Source organism: Mytilus edulis, chromosome 12 (genome assembly GCF_963676685.1).
Source record: "Mytilus edulis chromosome 12, xbMytEdul2.2, whole genome shotgun sequence".
NCBI classification, from domain to species: domain Eukaryota; kingdom Metazoa; phylum Mollusca; class Bivalvia; order Mytilida; family Mytilidae; genus Mytilus; species Mytilus edulis.
In genome coordinates this window covers 53980095-54002164 of record NC_092355.1, presented here as the reverse complement: position 1 = coordinate 54002164, position 22070 = coordinate 53980095, and the positions used below count along the sequence as shown (strand labels likewise).

The 22070-nt window shown below is 33.3% G+C and overlaps 1 protein-coding gene across 2 annotated transcripts; it reads left to right on the top strand.

The window, feature by feature from the left end:
- Positions 1–1660: 1660 nt before the first annotated feature.
- LOC139497274 (glutamic acid-rich protein-like) lies at positions 1661–21927 on the top strand. 2 transcript variants are annotated; one of them, XM_071285456.1, is made up of 5 exons: positions 1661–1716; positions 16147–16221; positions 16787–16900; positions 17996–18040; positions 21341–21927. In XM_071285456.1, the coding sequence occupies exons 1-5, from the start codon at positions 1710–1712 to the stop codon at positions 21601–21603; spliced, it is 504 nt and encodes a 167-aa protein (XP_071141557.1). In that variant the 5' UTR covers positions 1661–1709; the 3' UTR covers positions 21604–21927. The 2 variants fall into 2 exon arrangements, with proteins under 2 accessions (XP_071141557.1, XP_071141556.1); XM_071285455.1 differs by having other exon boundaries at positions 17996–18064.
- The last annotated feature ends 143 nt before the right edge of the window (positions 21928–22070 follow it).

Here is a 22070-nt window from a genome sequence, read left to right as displayed (position 1 = left end):
TGTAAACAGAAAGATACGAGGACCGAGAATACTGAACACAAACAGAGAAAACGTTATTTAAATGGTATCTTTGTGCTTCTATAGGTTTTTCCGCGGGGTTTTGGTGAATGTAAACAGAAAGATACGAGGACCGAGAATACTGAACACAAACAGAGAAAATGTTATTTAAATGGTATCTTTGTGCTTCTGAAGGTTAACGAAATGATAGTTTTAAACATATACTCAAATTTAAATATGTCGGATATCTTTTTTAAAGATAGTTCTTGTTATTTTTAGTCATGGCGTTGTTAGTTTATTTTAACGTATGAGTTTTACTGTCCCTCTGGTATCTTTCGCCCCTCTTTGATATTTTGAAAGGCTTTAACCCCCACATTATTTATGTATGTGCCTGTCGCAAGTCAGGAGCCTGTAATTCAGTGGTTGTGGTTTGTTTATGTGCTACATATTTGTTTTTTGTTCATTTTTTATATAATTAAGGCTGTTAGTTTTCTCGTTTGAATTGTTTTACCTTGTCATATTGGGGCCTTTTATAGCTGACTATGCGGTATGGGCTTTGCTCTTTATTGAAGGCCGTACAGTGACCTATAGTTGTTAATGTCTGTGTCATTTTGGTCTCTTGTGGACAGTTGTCTCATTGGCAATCATACCACATCATCTCTTTTATATTTCACAGGCTTTCACAAAGCAACTAATTGTCATAATCATTGATACATCGTATCTAATATAAAGTTGCATAACTATCAATTTGAACACTTGTTTGAGGCTCTGTCCCCTAAATATATATGATATAAGTCATGGTCTAGTGAGTTTGAATTAATATAAAGCAATTTTTGATTTTTAAGAGTTTCTTGCTGAAGTTAGTGTGATAGATCAATTATATTTTGTATGAACATGATGAAGGTGCATGATGAAGGTGCATTACTATCAGTACATATCAGTTTGCCGACAATTTTGAGGCCCTGGCTCACAAGGACATTGTCCAGTGACTTAATTAAAGTAATGAGAAATTTTCAATGTTAAGTTTTCCTCTTGAGTTAGTTTGATATAATACAGGATCTACTTGTGATAGATCGATGTCATGGATGTTACTGTAAAGAAGTCGCATTACTATCAGTGCATATCAGCTAGGAATCCCACTCCTTCAGAATCATAGGAAGAACATGAAGAAGTGACTTCTCTTTTTGAAACTTATCATTTTGTCTTTTTACCCCCCCCCCCCCCCCCCCCCCCAAATAAAGATTGTAAAATATCAATAAAATCATTAGATAAGAAAAATGATCAGCAACTGAGCAAGGGAAGATCTACTAACAAGTTGATGATAAGAAAAGTAGACTCTTACTCCTTCATAAGTGGTGGCCCTTTTATGTGGTTTTTTACCCTCTTTTGTGTTTTCAACAAAAACTAAAAAAGAAAGATAAATTAAAGACTAAATAATCAGCAACACAAGACAATCAAACAGATTTTTGTCATGAACTCTATTCTGGACTACAATGAGTGATATTGTCATTGTAACAATTTGTTGAATATGCACATAGACAAACTGATGGGTATACGTAACACAAGCTCTATAGAGCCTCTAGTATTGTTCAAATTTTGTTTAATAATTTTTATAATGTTATTCTAATTATTCCGTTGATAAATATCAAGTTAACCTATTTTTCAGATTAACAACAAGAATACCAAAGAAATTAAAAGAAAAGAAGAAAACAATGGCAGGTTTGTGTTTTCAGATCTTACCTTGTATGCAGACGGTATAATTTATTTATTTTTATACGACTTCAAAATTTGTGTGGTCGTATATCACGTATATTGGTATCACGTCGTCATTGTCGTCACCGTCGTCATCGTTCTCCGAAGACGGATGGTTTCAGGATAATAAACAGTCCAGGAATAAAGGGCCAAAAAGGGGCCAAAAACAAGCATTTTTGTAGTTTCAAGACAGTAAATTGGAGTTATCTTTCTTTGTCCAGAATGGTTGTTGAATCACCTAAAACCAATGCTTTATGAAATCTTCTTTGAAAATTCAAGTTCTCTTTCTTTGTCCAGAATAATAATTGAATCAACTTAAATCAATGCTATACACATTATACAATGTAATATTCACTTCTACTACAAACTGATAAATTAAAGCAATCTTTACCATTCAGTGATTTATACAATCACTTTGATTACCATTCTAGGGTTATGCCCCTTTACAAGTGGAAAAGTTGAAGAATTTTTTTGTTTCTATTCTCTTAACTTAAGTTTTTCTCCACTAAATTTAATGAAATGTGTGTTTTTCTCTGACTGTTTATGACGTCTTTACACTAAATCCATTGGATGTTAGATGTGTACGGATTGATAGTTTAGTCTGAGATGCATGATTTTTTGGAAAGATTGGAACTTGTTCTAAATCTTTCGGAAATTCCTTAAACACTGGCCTCCCTAACAACACCACAGGTAAGCTACTATTACTGCATGTATTCACACTGAAATATAGTTCCCTATAGTTCTCATGTATGTGCACATAATAAACATGTAAACTGTGAAACATGGATATATTTTTGGAGCAGTTCATTCCAGAATGTATGTCATAATGGTGTTTTGACGTGCAGGCTTTTTTTAAAGCATTTTGATTAGGTAATAGAGTATTGATACAATACTAGTATGATTGACAACTGTCATTATCACCAAACAATCAGGGACAAGGTGGACCTTAAATTACAATGACCCACCTCCAAAACTGTCAATCAAATTGACCACATTAATTATCAACATCAGTGTTACATAATTATACAGACCTAATATACATTTCAATACACAAATATTTGACCTCATAATTGAATACACAAATGAAATATTAGATGTTTGATATATACATAATATAAGGATGATAGATTTATTTATTGCCTATTACTTTAGATCTACATTACATAAAGTGATTCTGTAAAATATGTCTGAACGATAAATGATTAACATGATCTTTTAAAAAAAAATGAAATATAAATACGAATATATAAAAGGTATTCAAGTTAGGCCTATAATTTACTTGAAGAATTTCCAATAATCATCGGTAATAAATCAATTTACGTTAGTTCACTTTTTAGCTCACCTGGCCCGATAGGCCAAGTGAGCTTTTCTCATCACTTGGCGTCCGTCGTCGTCCGTCGTCGTCGTCGTCCTGCGTTAACTTTTACAAAAATCTTCTCCTCTGAAACTACTGTGCCAAATTTAATTAAACTTGGCCATAATCATCATTGGGGTATCTAGTTTAAAAAATGTGTCCAGTGACCCGGCCAACCAACCAAGATGGCCACAATGGCTAAAAATAGAACATAGGGGTAAAATGCAGTTTTTGGCTTATAACTCAAAAACCAAAGCATTTAGAGCAAATCTGACAGGAATTAAAATTGTTGATCAGGTCACGATCTATCTGCCCTGGAATTTTCAGATGAATCGGATAATTGGTTGTTGGGTTGCTGCCCCTGAAATGGTAATTTTAAGGAAATTTTGCTGTTTTTGATTATTATCTTGAATATTATTATAGATAGAGATAAACTGTAAACAGCAATAATGTTCAGCAAAGTAAAATCTACAAATAAGTCAACATGACCAAAATGGTCAGTTGACCACTTTAGGAGTTATTGCTTTTTATAGTCAATTTTTAACCATTTTTCGTAAATCTTAGTTATCTTCTAGAAAAATCTTCTCCTCTGAAACTACTGGGCCAAATTTAACCAAACTTAGCCATAATCATCATTGGGGTATTTAATTTAAAAAATTTGTCCGATGCCCCCGCCATACCAACCAAGATGGCAGCCATGGCTAAAAATAGAACATAGGGGTAAAATGCAGTTTTTGGCTTATAGCTCAAAAACCAAAGCAATTAGAGCAAATCTGACGCGATCAAATTGTTCATCAGGTCAAGATCTATTTGCCCTGAAATTTTCAGTTGAATCGGACATTTCGTTGTTGGGTTGCTGCCCCTGAAATGGTAATTTTAAGGAAATTTTGCTGTTTTTGGTTATTTTCTTGAATATTATTATAGATAGAGATACACTGTAAACAGCAATAATGTTCAGCAAAGTAAAATCTACAAATAAGTCAACATGACCAAAATGGTCAGTTGACCACTTTAGGAGTTATTGCCCTTTATAGTCAATTTTTAACCATTTTTCGTAAATCTTAGTTATCTTCTAGAAAAATCTTCTCCTCTGAAACTACTGGGCCAAATTTAACCAAACTTAGCCATAATCATCATTGGGGTATTTAATTTAAAAAATTTGTCCGATGCCCCGCCATACCAACCAAGATGGCAGCCATGGCTAAAAATAGAACATAGGGGTAAAATGCAGTTTTTGGCTTATAGCTCAAAAACCAAAGCATTTAGAGCAAATCTGACGCGATCAAATTGTTCATCAGGTCAAGATCTATTTGCCCTGAAATTTTCAGTTGAATCGGACATTTCGTTGTTGGGTTGCTGCCCCTGAAATGGTAATTTTAAGGAAATTTTGCTGTTTTTGGTTATTTTCTTGAATATTATTATAGATAGAGATACACTGTAAACAACAATAATGTTCAGCAAAGTAAGATCTACAAATAAGTCAACATGACCAAAATGGTCAAAGTTATTGTGAAACTGCCTATTCTAGAGGTGGCGTGAATCAGATGTGGATACTTAAAAATTCAAAAGATCTTTTAGAGTACATACAATCTAACTCTCTTTCATCTTGTAACAGTATTAAAACATTTGACTTTTCTACCCTGTACACAAGTATTCCACATTCCAAACTAAAAGACAAATTGAAAGAGTTGATATTACTTTGCTTCATAAAAAAGAATGGCCAACGTAGATACAAGTATCTTGTCTTAGGGAGAGATAAATCATACTTTGTAAAGAATCACTCTGATTCAAACAAAAAATTCTCTGAAACTGATATTATCAAGATGCTTGATTTCTTGATTGACAACATATTTGTTACGTTCGGAGGACGTGTTTTTCAACAGACTGTCGGCATTCCAATGGGAACAAACTGTGCCCCTCTACTCGCCGACTTGTTTCTTTATTATTATGAGGCTGACTTCATGCAGGAACTTCTTAGGAAGAAAGATAAGAAGTTAGCAATATCCTTTAACTCTACTTTCCGCTATATAGATGATGTTCTTTCACTAAACAATTCAAAATTTGGTGACTATGTGGAACGCATCTATCCAATCGAACTAGAGATAAAGGATACTACAGATACAGTTAAGTCGGCTTCATATCTTGACTTACATCTAGAAATTGACAATGAGGGTCGGTTGAAAACAAAACTTTACGACAAAAGAGATGATTTCGGCTTTCCAATTGTGAACTTTCCATTTCTAAGTAGCAACATTCCAGCGGCACCTGCATACGGGGTATATATCTCCCAATTGATACGATATTCCCGTGCTTGCATTTCCTATCATGATTTTCTTGATAGAGGTTTGCTGCTCACAAGGAAGCTATTAAACCAAGAGTTCCAAATGGTAAAGTTGAAATCATCCCTTCGTAAATTTTACGGACGCCATCACGAGTTGGTTGACCGTTATGGAATAACCGTTTCACAAATGATATCGGATATGTTCCTTACGTCGTAACTACAATCCCCTTCCCTTTCATGAATATGACCTACCGAATTAGACTATTTACCGGATTTGTAATCACTTAAGCAACACGACGGGTGCCACATGTGGAGCAGGATCTGCTTACCCTTCCGGAGCACCTGAGATCACCCCTAGTTTTTGGTGGGGTTCGTATTGTTTATTCTTTAGTTTTCTATGTTGTGTCGTGTGTACTATTGTTTTTCTGTTTGTCTTTTTTATTTTTGGCCATGGCGTTGTCAGTTTGTTTTAGATTTATGAGTTTGACTGTCCCTTTGGTATCTTTCGTCCCTCTTTTAGGAGTTATTGCTTTTTATAATCAATTTTTAACCATTTTTTCGTAAATCTTAGTAATCTTTTAGAAAAATCTTCTCCTCTGAAACTACTGGGCCAAATTTAACCAAACTTGGCCATAATCATCATTGGGGTATCTAGTTTAAAAAATGTGTCCAGTGACCCGGCCAACCAACCAAGATGGCCGCCATGGCTAAAAATAGAACATAGGGGTAAAATGCAGTTTTTGGCTTATAACTCAAAAACCAAAGCATTTAGAGCAAATCTGACAGGAATTAAAATTGTTGATCAGTCACGATATATCTGCCCTGGAATTTTCAGATGAATCGGATAATCGGTTGTTAGATTGCTGCCCCTGAATTGGTAATTTTGAGGAAATTTTGCTGTTTTTGGGATATGATTGCTTTCAAGCAATCTGTAGACTTATACCGGTGGCTCAGAGCAATTTCCCCCACGTCAATCGTTTTATTCTAAACATTAAGGAACATATCAGATTCTTATGATTGTCTTGCTTTAAAAGGTAAAAACAAACAAAGGGATTGAACTTAATCAACTTTCCTATAATGATCTTTTCATAATCTTCATGTTTGATAATTCCCTTGACTTCGATGCGTGTTTTTAACAACACGGAAAATCAGAATTAAGCAGTATTGATATTTAGTGTAGTTATAAATTTAGAAATACGTCAGAGGGAATTCCTACTTTTGATAAAATGCGAGAGTTCTCTGAATACCGATAAATCTATTTCTGTCATATAAGAACTGAAGTGGAGTTTTTCTTATATGTTACCGTTATGAAACTGATATTTGAAATTGTACTTCCATAAAGAAATTGAGAACCATCTAGGTCGTTTAATAAGCATTTAATATATCTTGCCCCAGGGTTTGATTTGGAAATTATGCGCATGCGTATAGTTTTCTTGACTTACAGGGGTTTTAGATTGAATGGTTGCTCTGGATTCCCCACTCAATTAATTAATTTATAACTCATGGGATCTTTTCTATGTATGTCCGTTATTGAGGGTTATTGTTGATGCATAATCTTAAATCATATGCATCATTTAGATTAAAATAAATATATTCCACATCGTAGAACACCCCTTCAGGCGAAATGGAGTCTTCCATATTATCGTTTCGAGTTGTCTCCCTTCCGGCAGTAACTTCCGTGAATTCTGAATATAAACAAGACGTCGATTATTAGCTCGTTCTGTCAATAAACGTCGTAATATATTAAAAACGAATGCAATTTAAACCGATAAATGTGTACGGAAAGAAGCCATGATGACTGACCCAAAGGAAATTAAATATTTAAAGAGTTAGGAATGGGGTTCCTCCTAGAATTAACGTAGGAAAAAAGGTGATAAGATACGAATTGAAATCTACATCTACATCATACGACGATCCATCAGCACATTGATGACTATACGTCAGCGCATAGCTCACAGACACTTAATAAAATATAAAAACCAATGTGTGAAATAAAATACCTTCTCTGACATCTCTCACTCTGAGTCAGTCAGTGACTGCTGTGGAAAGTAAACTTGGTATTGATTGTACAAAAATAAAACACAATAGACCTAATTACATTGTTTATACACTTTTATCCGGGTTTGGCTATTTTGTAACTATTTTACATGTCTGTTTGTCATTTGAATTAGTTTTGAAAATAATATTATCCAGCTACATGCATACATGTGTCAATGAAACAATGGCAATCGAATCCCTCAGAGCAATCTGCTCTTTGATTTTGTTATTATCTTGAATATTATTATAGATAGAGATAAACTGTAAACAGCAATAATGTACAGCAAAGTAAGAACTAAAAATAAGTCAGTATGACCAAAATAGTCAATTGACCCCCTAAGGAGTTATTGCGCTTCATAGTCAATTTTTAACAATTTTCTTAAAATTTGAAGATTTTCAATAACATTTTCCACAGAAAGTACTGTTATAGATAGAGATAATTGTAAGCAGCCCTTTTTGGCCCCTAATTCCTAAAATGTTGGGACCAATACTCCCAAAATCAATCCCAACCTTCCTTTTTTTGGTCATAAACCTTGTGTCAAAATTTCATCGATTTCTATTCACTTTTACTAAAGTGCGCAATAGCCAGAAATATCTAATTGCACAATATTGTGCAATAGCAAGAAATTTTCAATTGATTGGAGATATCTTTCTTTGTCCAGATAAGTTGTTGAGTCAACTTAAATCATTGTTTTATACAATATACAATGTATATTCACTTTTACTACCAACTGATAAATTAAAACAATCTTTACCATTCAGTGATAACAAGCACCTTTTGTTACATTTTAATATTTTATGATGTATTTAAATAAGTAGTTATTGTTACAAACTCCATTAGAAATTTGAATTGAGATCAGTTTTGGAAAAAGGGAAAGGGGGATGTGAAAAAAAAATGTGTGGGGGGGGGGGGGTGTAATTTTTTCTCATTCCAGATTTCATGAATAAAAAGAAAAGGAGTAGGTTCAGTAAGACCCCTTTTTGGCCCCAAAATATAGCAGTTTTACAAAATTGTTAAAATGTAAACCTTTAGTTATTTATTGGACAGTAGAATGCTTATGCTACATAAATATGGGCTGTTTTTGACAATATAATGCACATATATCCGGTACTAGCACCATTAAGTCATGCTAAATTTCTGAAATCCTCATAATTCTAGCATTTTAGTTAAATTTTAGACGGTTTTCGTGTAAAACAAAAGTGGCCGCATTCGTGTTCATCCTTAATATTGAAATGTAAGTTGTATTTTATGATAAAACATAACATATATAAAGGTTGAAGATGAACACGGATGCGGCCACTTTCATTTGTACCAAAAACCATCGGAAAAGTGACATTTTTCGGCATATTAGGTAGATTTTTCATATTTGAGCTTGAATCGGATCGTTTTTAAGGACAAAATCTGTTAAAATCTTTCACATAAACTAATTAATTCAAATAAAATAGTCACTTAAGTGTTTAAAAAGTGGTCAAAATCTTTCGTCATATGAACTTGAATTTTGAGGCCAAAATCGGTCCTTACCGGACCTACTCCTTTCTTCAAACATTTTTTTGAGAGGATTAATATTCAACAGCAAAGTGAATTGCTCAAAGGCAAAAACAATATTTTAAATTCATTAGACCACATTCATGCTGTGTCAGAAACCGATGCGGTGTCAACTATTTAATCACAATCCAAATTTAGAGCTGTATCCAGCTTGAATGTTGTGTCCATACTTGCCCCAACCGTTCAGGGTTCAACCTCTGCGGTTGTATAAAGCTGCGCCCTGCGGAGCATCTGGTTGGTTATTATCTTGAATATTATTATAGATAGAGATAAATTGTAAACAGCAATAATGTTCAGCAAAGTAAGATTTACAAATAAGTCAACATGACCAAATGGTCAGTTGACCCTTTAGGAGTTATTGCCCTTTATAGTAAATTTTTAACCATTTTCATAAATTTGTAAATTTTTACTAACATTTTCCACTGAAACTACTGGGCCAAGTTCATTATAGATAGAAATAACTGTAAGCAGCAAGAATGTTCAGTAAAGTAAGAGGTACAAACACATCACCATCTCCAAAACACAATTTTGTCATGAATCCATCTGCTTCCTTTGTTTAATATTCACATAGACCAAGGTGAGCGACACAGGCTCTTTAGAGCCTCCAGTTCCTAAATCTTAGTTATCTTTTACAAAAATCTTCTCCTCTGAAACTACTGGGTCAATTTTAACCAAATTTGGCCACAAGTATCTTTGGGGTATGTTGTTTTAAAAATGTGTCCGTTGACCCATCCAACAAACCAAGATGGCCGCCACAGCTAAAAGTAGAACATATGGGTAAAATGCAGTTTTTGGCTTATAACTCAAAAACCAAAGCATTTAGAGTAAAATTTTTGTTAGGCCAGGATCTATCTGCCCTGAAATTTCCAGATGAATCAGACAACCCGTTGTTGGGTTGCTGAATTGGTAATTTTTAGGAAATTTTGCTGTTTTTGGTTATTATCTTGAATATTATTATAGATAGAGATGAACTGTAAACAGCAATAATGTTCAGCAAAGTAAGATTTACAAATAAGTCAACATGACCGAAATGGTCAGTTGACCCCTTTAGGAGTTATTGCCCTTTAAAGTCAATTTTTAACCATTTTTCGTAAATCTTAGTAATCTTTTAGAAAAATCTTCTCTGAAACTACTGGGCCAAATTAATCCAAACTTGGCCACTATCATCTTTGGGGTATTTAGTTTTAAAACTGCATCCAGTGATCTGGCCAACCAACCAAGATGGCCGCCATGGCTAAAAAAAGGAACATCAGGGTAAATTGCAGTTTTTGGCTCATGACTCAAAAACCAAAGCATTTAGAGCAAATCTGACAGGTGGTGAAATTGTTGATCAGGTGAAGATCTATCTTCCCTGGAATTTTCAGATGAATTGGATAATCAGTTGTTAGGTTGCTGCCCCTGAATTGGTAATTTTTAGGAAATTTTGAAATTTTTAGCTCACCTGGTCCATTATAAAGGGCCAAGTGAGCGTTTCTCATCACTTGGCGTCAAGGGTCTGGCGTTGTCTGTCATCGTCCGTTGTCGTCCGTCGTCGTTAACTTTTACATAAATCTTCTCCTCTGAAACTATTGGGCCAAATTTTACCAACTTGGCCACAATCATCATTGGGGTATCTAGTTTAAAAAATGTGTCCAGTGACCCGGCCAACCAACCAAAATGGCGGCCATGGCAAAAAATAGAACATAGGGGTTTTTTGGCTTATAACTAAAAAACCAAAGCATTTAGAGCAAATCTGCCAAGGGTAAAATTTTTTATGGGCCAAGATCTAACTGCCCTAAAAATTTCCGATGAATTGGACAAAACGTTATTGGGTTGCTGCCCCTGAATTGGTAATTTTAAGGAAATTTTGCTGTTTTTGGTTATTATCTTGAATGTTATTATAGATAGAGATAAACTGTAAACATCAATAATGTACAGCAAAGTAAGACCTAAAAATAAGTCAACATGACCAAAATGGTCAATTGACCCCCTAAGGAGTTATTGTCCTTTATAGTCAATTTTTAACAATTTTCATAAAATTTGTAAATTTTTACTAACATTTTTTACTGAAACTACTGGGCCAAGTTCATTGTAGGTAGAGATAATTGTAAGCAGTAAGAATGTTCAGTAAAGTAAGATGTACAAACACATCATCATCATCAAAACACAATTTTGTCATCAATCCATCTTCTTCCTTTGTTTAATATTCACGTAGACCAAGATGAGCGACACAGGCTCTTTAGAGCCTCTTGTTTTTCTCATTTCAGATTTCAGAATTTGAAAAGAAAAATTTCTACAAATATTTTTTCTTCGAGAGGATTAATATTCAACAGCATCGTAAATTGCTCAAAAGCAAAAAAAAAAAAATTAAGTTCATTAAACCGCATTCATTCTGTGTCAGAAACTAAAAGTCTATGCTGTGTCAACTATTAAATCGCAATCCAAATTCAGAGCTGTATCCAGCTTGAATGTTGTGTCCATACATGTCCCACCTGTTCAGGGTTCGACCTCTGCGGTCATATTAAGCTGAAACCTGCGGAGCATCTGGTTATATTATGCTTATATACCCAATACTTTTTACCACAAAACTAACATCAAGTACAAATTTGGGTAGCGTCACATTTACTGGTCTTCAGTTAGGTCCCTTAATAACTTGATATAATAGGCATCATCTGTGGTCCTTGGACACATAATTTATTTATTAGGGCCCCGCCTTTAGGCGGGTCGCCCTATAGTGATCAGTCTGTCCGTCCGTCCGTCCGAATCTAGAGAACCATTATGATTTCATACTTTATACTTTACATGTTTATTAACCACCACCAGAGGGCGTGTCATGATGTATGTACAACTTCCTAGGTCAAAGGCGGGTCGCCCTATAGTCACCAGTCTGTCCGTCCGTCCGTCCGTAACACTTTAACTTTGTGTCCGCTCCATATCTAGAGAACCATTATGATTTCATTCTTTATACTTTACATGTTTATTAACCACCACCAGAGGGCGTGTCATGATGTATTTACAACTTCCTAGGTCAAAGGTCAAGGTAAAAAAACTTTGGTTTCAGTTGACAACCCTGTGTCCTGTGGTGAAGATCGTGTCCGCTCTATATCTTGAGAACCTTTATGATTTCAAAGTTTATACTTGACATGTATATGAACCAACACCAGAGGGTGTGTCATAATTTATGAACGACTGCCTAGGGCAAAGTTAAAGGTCAAAAACTTTGGTTTCAGTTGACAACCCCATGTCCTATGGTAAAGATCGTGTCCGCTCTATATCTTGAGAACCGTTATCATTTCATAGTTTATACTTGACATGTATATAAACCAACATCAAAGGGTGTGTCATAATATATTTACAACTTCCTAGGTCAAAGGTCAAGGTCAAAAACTTTGATTTCAGTTGACAAACCCATGTCCTATGGTAAAGATACAATTTTTTAATGCACATTATTCACAGTGGGGCCCACAGAGATGGCTCCCATCTCAATGATATCTAGTTTCTTGTTATAATGGCATAAAAGTCTTTGCTCACAGTTATCTATTCTTAAAAGTATTGGTGAAAATGAAAATTTTATAGCATTTTTGCTCAGAAGAAGTTTCGGAAGAAAACGCCTCATTTTTTTTTAGTCTGCGACTTTTGTAGTAGAAAACTCAACATAGGGATAGTGATCCAGAGTCAGGGGCAGTAACTTACTTCTTAAAAGCTTTATACTTTAGAAGGTGGAAGACCTGGATGCTTCATACTTTGTATATAGATGCCTTATATGACAAAATTTCCTTCTGTCACCTGAACATGCATGAAATAACTGCAAAAGAATGTTAAGCAAGCAAACAACCTGTCCTGATCCCGAAATTCCGAGTTTAAAAACACAAAATTGCGTGGTCCCGAATTTAAATAAAGTAAATCCCAACATCCTGAAATCACGAGTAAGTGATATGATCTATCAATCTACAGAATACATTGTGGGTATAAAATTCCCACAATCAATGTATCAATGAATCAAATCAATGTATCAAAATTTCCAGAATATATTTGAGACCATAAAAATTTCCCTTAAAACATGCTTCAGTGACTGTAAACATAATATACATTGTTATATGATTCTTATAGGATTTGCATATTATGGAATACGTTGATATGATTGGTCGAGACCACTTCCGGTAATTGATCTTGACGTTGATTATTTTTCGAAAGACAACATTGACCGAACTTCTTTTTGTACTAATGTAAACAAGATGACCTCGTTACCAAATTTATTTTCATTGCATGTTTATCGTCAAATAAAATAATACACAAAAACATTCGATTGAATGATATTACGGGTTTTTGCAGTTTACTTTTTATCAGATAGCAAATTTAATTGAGCAAATATTTTTGCGTTTAGGCCAACTAAAATTAATTAGTGGATTTTCATCCAAAGTTTTGAATAAAATGGGGCGGGTGGGAGAATTTTATTTTTTAAATTTTATTCAATTTGAAACTTTCTTGTGGCGTGAACTTCATATATATGCAAGTGTTATAATTACAAAATTTAGCTTATACCATGTAAATGTTTAAACATGTATAAAGAATCGTACATAATTCTTGAATAAACATCTCTGATTTGCAACACGGACTGTTCTACATGCAATTGCTACATTAGAAACATATTTTCAGCAAACAGTAAAACCATGGAGAAATTCTCTATTCATTTGAATACCAACTCCAAATTTAGTTTGCTCTCTAAGCGATGGTTTGTAGTCCCAATAAACTTATGCAAATGCAATGGTATGCAGCACAAGTAATATGAATGAAATGAACACTCAAACAAGTGTTGCCAGGAATAGTGAAGTTGGCGCTTTTAAGATTCTCAAGTTATGCAAGAAGTGACGCATATATAATTACATTATAAACAAAAACAATAGCCATAGGAAAATCTAAGGGTTACATTATAAATGGTATTTTGTGTTTTTAAACAAAAACAATAGCCATAGGAAAATCTAAGGGTTTTCTAGTACACAATGACTGTGTATGTTTGCCGACTTTTTGAAATATTTTTTTTCTACCAATTTGTTCCACGATTCTTGCACTTTGGAAATCATTCACAGCCTAAATTTGCTTACACAAAGTCAATGTATTATTAAATAAATCCACAATTTTCTGATGAAAGAAATTTCCAATTTGTGACATACCGCGATTTGCGTTGGACACAGCGTATTTAATACTCGTAACCCGAATATTTTATGCCCTTCTGGTAATCTTTCTATATTCTCCATAGATGATACTGTCACCATTGAGCAGCAGATTTTGTCAATATCATCGTTTTAGGGAAAACGGTAGTATTACATTTTCCCAGCATTAGGTTGGCCTTTTGTGTACCCAAGGCAGGTGAAGGAAGTCAAATTAGGAGCGCTGTGATTGGATGTAAGGGTACAATATATTTTTTTAATTATCTATGAATAACTGCAGGGTGTAAATTTACAATATAAATTTCAAAACCTATTGAAATATTTTCTAGAGAATTATTCGAAAAGGCTTCCAAAATTTCAAAAATTTGTTGTAAAATGACGATGGGCATGGATAACATAAACAAGCTCCGTTGGAAATTGGTCATGATACTATTTGGCTTTAATTTTTAAAATAGAATAATAAAGTACTAACACCACACATAACTTTTTTATCCAGGTTTTTATTATAAAAAGTGGTAAATTTAGGAATTGTTAGTATTGTCGCCTATGGCAGAATAAATAGTACCGTTTTCCCTTTAAAAAACTCGAAACAAGAAATATGAAAACCGAACTTTTATAAACAGGAAGTTCGAATGAAACGAAATTATTGATGGTTACTGGTAACGGAAATGAACAAAATCCGTAAATCGTAAATTTTGCAAAATAAAAAAAATTGGGGCGGGACGATTTCAGAGGGGCGGGCGGGGATGAAAATCTATCAATTAATTTTAATTGGCCTAACCAACAAATATATTCCTGCGCCAGGCCTATCAATGACATAAATATACAATTTACATGTGATAGAGGTAACGAGTGTGGAAAATTATATTCCCTATCTCCTAATTTAAAGAATTACTAGAAGACACCCGCGAAATCGCGGGCATATACAGCTTGTGAACTGTTGTAGGATGATTTTTTGTAAAAGATATTATGTATGGAGAATAACATAAAGGGTATCAAAAGCCCTCTCCCTTTTTCAAAGTCCGATATTTGTTTCCTTTCTGTTAAATTCAATTATATTCGTGTTTCTGGCCTACGACCACAATGAATGGTAGGATTTGAATCATGTATACACATAAATGACTAATACCGACTAAGGCTAATTGAGGGGTTGTCGGAGGGATCCTGATCCCGATATTCCGAGATGCAGAATTTAAAGAAATTCATATCCCGAAATTGAAAAATATATTCTCGGATCCCGTAAGGATCAATCCCAAATCCCGCTTAAAAAACACCCGATCCAGACATCCCGACAAAGGTCCTGCCTCCTTTAATCTTTACCTAACTTTCATTTTTGCAAAATCACTATTTTCCCTTTTTGTTATCTATCATACGATTGGTTGTATTTTGTCCATGTTTCAAACCGGAAGTCTTATCTATGACTAAAAGTCAGTCTGATGACGGAATCATATCCGGACTCCTTTTTTGTCGTTTTTCTCCCAAAATAACTCAGTCTGAATAATCATAAGAATGGATGACAAATGCGACTATGCATGTTACCTATAGGACACAAAGGCATGATGATTGATTTATTGTGGAAGGAAGAGAAGCGACACCCAAAATGAGGTCTTCTCGTTTAATAGTATAGATAAGGATTAAATGCCTTTTTAAAGGAATTTATTGGTGTATAAACTTGAACAAGTCACTCACAAACATATCATAAAAGTGAATTGGTCGAGTTTATACACCAATAAATTCCTTTAAAAAGGCGTATTGCATAAAATAAAAAAAACAGGGGGGAAATTTTTTTAATTTTAGGAGGGGGGCAATTTGAAACTGCATAGTGTATTAGACAAAAGCAAAACATTGAGCATATTACCAATTCTAAGTTCCTTGACTACAGTTGTTCTGTGAACCTATTATGTGTCAAAAATTTGATTACAAACCTGTACCAATTTTTGCCTCAACGATTCAGGGTTGGACTTCTGCAGTCATATCCAGCTGCAATTGGTGACGCAATTTATTTGTATTCCTGTCTTTCTTTTTTTGTTAGGTGTTTTACCGATATTGAGCAGTAGTGTACAGGAATATGAAGATGAAGGAAGCAACGATTTGCTGGCAACCTTGGGTAAAATATAGAAAACATTGAATATTTGAAGTTAATTCCTACAACAAATTGCATAATTACATATCTTATTTGCCTATTTTATTTTGCAAAGTGTCTCATCCTGCCTATTTTGTCGCGCCTTTGACTTTTGTTGAAAAAGCGAGACAATTTTAGCTATCCTATATTCCATCTTCAGCAGCGTTCACAAATATTCACTCTGTGGTTAAAGCTTTTGAAATTTTAATAACTTTCTTAAACTATCCTTTTCTACCAAACTTGGACTTGTTTATGATCAAAAGCTAGTATCTAGAAGGAAACTTTGTAAAATATATGTTCTGTTTTTCCGTATGTTACTTAATCATGTACGTAGTTTTCTTCTAGTTAACATTACATACAATCTGCAGTTAAAGTTTCTAAAACATTTATTTCTTAAGTAGGCGAGACACTAGGTTCCTCGGAACCCTTACAAACTTTTTCAAAGTTTATCCTACGTAGTCCCCCCTAAAAATCAAATGGTAGCTACCTTAAGTAGTTATAGTCAGCCAGAAGTTCTTATTTATAATCATTATTAAATCCATTATTACAGGAAATGGTAATCTAGACATGGGAACAGCATCCAGAAAAAGAAGAAGAGTTGCTGCTAAATATCACCCTCAAGATATTCAAGGATGCTTTCACAAAGTGCACAGGCAATTGAATAGTATGCATACATTAAACTTAATGCAGTGTACAATTCAAAGTTACACAAGACAAATATTATGAGATAACCAAAGTTTTTTTCCTACCATTTGATTTAGTAGCAATTTTTAGTTTATTCAAGTCAAGTTTTACATAAATGGGTTATGTCACAGATTTTTTTTATAAATTTTGGGCATAGGAGCCTAGAAAAAATATTTTATTTTCCCAGTGTTTACATTGGATAGAGATCAAACAACTTTCTAAAATATCATTCCTGCAAATGGGTACCTGAGAATTAAATTTGACATGATAGCTATCTCTGGCCGATATTGCATTTTGGATATTCAAAGGATTGATGAGTTTGCATGGATCATGTCTTTATTTACAGGCTCTCATAATAACTGTAAAAAAATTGGGATTTGTTTCCTGTTTTTAATTTAAATTCCACAGGTAGAGGCCATATTCCTTACCAAGTCTATTCCAGGTTTGCGCTAAACATATTTTATTTACTCAAATATGCAATAGAGATAGGACACATTAGTTAACTTATTAACAAAGTTTTATACAGTAACTACAAATATTAACTTTTCAGAGGACTCTTTTTAGTTCTTTTTGGCCCTGTCTACTTGTTTGAGTTTTATAGAAATCTATGTGTCCATGTGTCATCCAGTTTTGGAGGTCAAGCTGTGTTGTACAAGAATCTATAAAATATTTTGGGATGCTATGAAGAACAAATACGCTAAATTCATTCAAGTATGGACATCACAATATAGCAACTTATTACATAACAATTGATTATGTAATAATTATGTCATAATGAAATTATCACAATTTGAAAGATTAATCTTTCTTCTTTCTTTTGGTACCTCATTTATAAAATATAAAGAAGGATGAAATGAATTACATCAGTTTAAAGTTGTCTGATTGGGAGTGAAAAAATCTTTGTATTGTGCTACCTTAATGACGATAATTGGTAATCACAAATTGCAGGAATAATCATAAAATGGGATTACTTTGCAAAATTACCAGCTGATTACACTATGCCAGGCTTTTTGCCTGCTTTCATACCACAGTTGCACTTGTCATTTTCTAGTGAAAATATTTTTTTCCCTTTCAGATCCAACCATTACAGACTTGGAGAACAGCCTTGACGAAACCCAAGGTACACCAAGAAAGAAAAAATTTGGTATGACCAAAAATATATGTGGGTTATTATGTTTCTTTCATGTTCTAGTCATTTTTATTGAAAGACTTTTATCAACTATCCAGAGGCAATTAAGTAAATGCTGATAGCAGTAAAATCACAACTTTAGGTTACTTTCAGTAAGATATACATGTATTAAATCAACAAGTAAATATTAATCTAACCTTGAGAATGAAACATCAGTATATTTATTTTTGAGCCAATATATATTACTTGTTTTCCTTATTTGTTACCTTCATTTGAATTAATATTTGTCATGTTATATTAGACATGCTTTGAGTTTCACAAAAGGTCCTACAACAATAGAACATAGGGTTGAAGAAGCAAGATTTATGCATACTGTGTGTGGTGTCAGTTTTGATGGCATCAACAATGAAATAGTTTGTGTCAGATTAGATCAGGGGAATGCCTTATATATCAATGATGATTATTTAAACCTCTCCATGTCAGTCAGGATCTATATATATCAGTATATGGGGGACCATTTAGTGGTAGGTCAATATTATTTGCAGGGTTTCCTCTGGGTCAATTTTCTTTTTTGCAACTTCTTTCGCTAAAACAATATTTATTTCACCACTTTCAATTTTTTTTCGCAAACTTACATTTTGTACATAAACATATTTTAGGTTTTAAATTTTCCTACTACTAAAAAAATAATCAGTTTGCAACATTGTGGTCTTATTTATTGTAATTCTACATATCTGCTTTCTAATGTTTAATGTACATCAATGTACATTGTAATATATAAAATCTCATATTGAACATTTACTTTAAAAAAAATACTTTTAAGTTGCAAGATAATCCTATTTGACTTCAGGAAACAACCAAGACTGTAACCTTTAGTGACATTTTTACTGCTTATATTTTTTGCATTGTTAAATGTTTTCCTGATGTTTGTAATATAAATCAAGACTAATTAGAACATTTGAATAAGGCCCAGAGTAATTTGCATTTTATATTCTTGAAGATTTAAAATGAGTGGGATATTGACTAGATAAAGAAATATGAACATTTATTTTGCTTGCATATATTATTTGGTCATAGATTTAGCACATTGTTGACCTTGAAGTATGTCAAAGTTATTACATGTAAAAAAAAACATACTGTGATTTCTTTAATATTCGTTGGATACCAATTTTCATTGAAACAGGGTAACCATGAACTTCCAAAGGAATGTATGCAAACTTTTCTTAAACTACGAATTTAAAAATCCTTGAATATATTAGCTTGCCTCTATCTACGAAAATTGGTACCCAGGAAAATAAATAAATCCACAGTAACCTATAGGTACATTCATCTGCTTGGTAAAAGGCCTACAAAAAAAACTAGTTTTCAATAATACCTTGCAGACTTTCAACTTAATATTCAGTCAGAATAACTTCATTCAGAAATATTTCTGTATAAAAATAAGAAGATATGGTATGATTGCCAATGATAAAACTTTCCACCAAATGACTTAAAATGTAACAACTATAGTTTCAGTGACAACTTGTTTTCATTTATGGGCCAGTGTACATTTCATATATTCTAAATAACACCTTTAAGGACAACCTGCATGTAGATTTTGAGTTGGGTAAAAATCATGTGTCATAATTTTAAAATATTTGAATTATTGCATCAGAAAAAAATCATACTTACTTTAGTAAATTGCTCACCAAAATTGTCTTCCTTCATTTAAACTTCTTGTCAATATTTTGACAATATGGCTGTTTCTAAATATCAATTATTAAATGATGTTTCAAATTAAAGCCAACCTCTTATATATTGCTCATGAACATTATTATTTAATTACTTTTAAATATTGGACATCAAACTAGATATTTTGATGTTTACTTATGAGATATTGCGTTACGTTTTCCTATGAGGATTATGTTTATAGCAATGTGATCTTCAAATATGTGCTTGTTACAATTCAAAAAAGGATAATTCTTCAAATATTTTTATTTGAAAAAGGGGCAGAGGGTTAATCAAGAGTTTTTTTTGGGGGGGTGGGGGAATTATTTTTCTTGAACATTTAAGAAGTTGTCTATTTTCCAAGGTAAAATTCTATGTATATAGTCTGAAAACAGATTTCCAAAGTATTGATTAATAGCACAGTGTTATTTCCTATCTGTACGTCCCAAAATTGGTTTCTGTTCTCTACCTTTAGTTAGCCTCAACCAAATGTTATGAAACTTCTACACAATGCTTAATTAAAAAAACCCAGATCAAATGTGAATTTTGGTGGCATCACGTTTACCGTTTAAGAGTTATGCACCTTTACAAATGGAAAACAACGCTGAAGTTTTCGTTTCCTTTCTCTACCTTCAATTTGCCTCAACCAAATGTTATGAAACTTATACAGAAAGCTTATTACCATAAAAAAAGAGACCAAGTGTGAATTTCGGTTGCATCACTTTTACCTTTTTAGAGTTGTGCATCTTTACAAATGCAATTTTTCGTTTCCATTCTCTCACTTAAGTTTACCTCAACCAAATGCTAACATATGAAACATATATATTCAATGCTCATTACCACAAAATTCAGATCAAGTAAAAATTTGGGTAGCGTCACATGTACTGATCTTGAGTGATGTCCCTTTATAATAGTATATGCAAGTAGGGGCATCATCTGTGTCCAATGGACACATTCCCGATTTATTTTAATTGGAAAGGTCATTTAGCATATCATAAACACCTTTCACACAAAAAGCAGGTCACATAGCTTGTATTTTGTAAAGACATATTGAAATTAATGAAATATCAGTTAGGTATAAGATTTTTATAAGAGAAACTTTTTTACCTTATTGAGAAAACATTGAACAATAGAATTGTTTAAAATTTAATGAGAGAGTTGCTTTTTATTAATGCATCTTAAATGTCAAAACAAATATGGGGACAGCCCTTATTTTCTTTAAAAAATCCAAACAAACACAAATTGTATTCTTAATTGCAATTTCTTATCTGCCCTTGATTTAAAAGGATGTTTTTTTCTGAAACTATTTAATAAACTTAACAACACTTTATTTTCAAATGTCTAAATTCCAAGCTTTAGATGTTTCTATTGTAATTTGATACTTGAAATATTTAAAATTTAACATGCAACATGACAAGAAGTGCTGTCAGAAAAAAGACAACCAATTTACCTTAGGTCTAAGTAAATATATATGGAAAAGGAGCTGTGACATGTGTTGCGTCTGCTGCATTAAAACCTCATAGATATCCTTTGAATTTAACATTTAAAAAACAATTTCATGATAAGTCAGTTTTGTTTTACTAGATGAGCTCGAACAAGAGATCATTGGGCTGCAGGACACCAATAGAAGAGATAGGCAGATTATTGAAAGTATGAAACAGAATAGAGAGGAAGTTTTCCTAAGACTCATTCAGATGAAAAATGAGGAGATGAGAAGATGTTTACAAGAAAAAGATGAGGAGATGAGAAGACGTTTACAAGAAAAAGATGAGGAGATAAGAAGACGTTTACAAGAAAAAGATGAGGAGATGAGAAGACGTTTACAAGAAAACGAGGAGGAAAGATGAAGACAACAAGAGAAAGGATGAAGAGCTGATAAGGTTGAGGAGATTACTCTTAGTTCAAGTAATAACATAGAGATACCAATAATAGTAAGGAAAACAACTGAGTAATAGTTATGATTATGAATGAAATATTGCAAAAAAACTACTACTGCAAAATAATTTGGGATAATTGCCAAAACCATTTAGGAATTAGGGGCCAAAATGGGTCTAAAACAAGCATTTTTCTAATTTTCAGACAATAATTTGTGTTTAAGTGTAATGATATCAGCAACATGTACCATATTTTACAAAAGGAAATCTTCTTAAAATGTTATTCATTCTGGTAAATGAGGGGGTTAAAATAAATGATGGTGGGGGGGGGGGGGGGGGGATTTCTTTCTCCAGATTGAAGAACAATTTTGCAAGAACAGTTTTTAACCAAACATTTCAGTAATAGGAACCGTTTGTTCGGTTTACTTTTTTTGTCGTTG

Coding starts and splice junctions, on each gene's coding strand:
- LOC139497274 (XM_071285455.1), top strand. Junction 16,222..16,786: donor CGATTTGCTGGCAACCTTGG/GTAAAATATAGA, acceptor CCATTATTACAG/GAAATGGTAATCTAGACATG. Junction 16,901..17,995: donor AGTGCACAGGCAATTGAATA/GTATGCATACAT, acceptor TTTCCCTTTCAG/ATCCAACCATTACAGACTTG.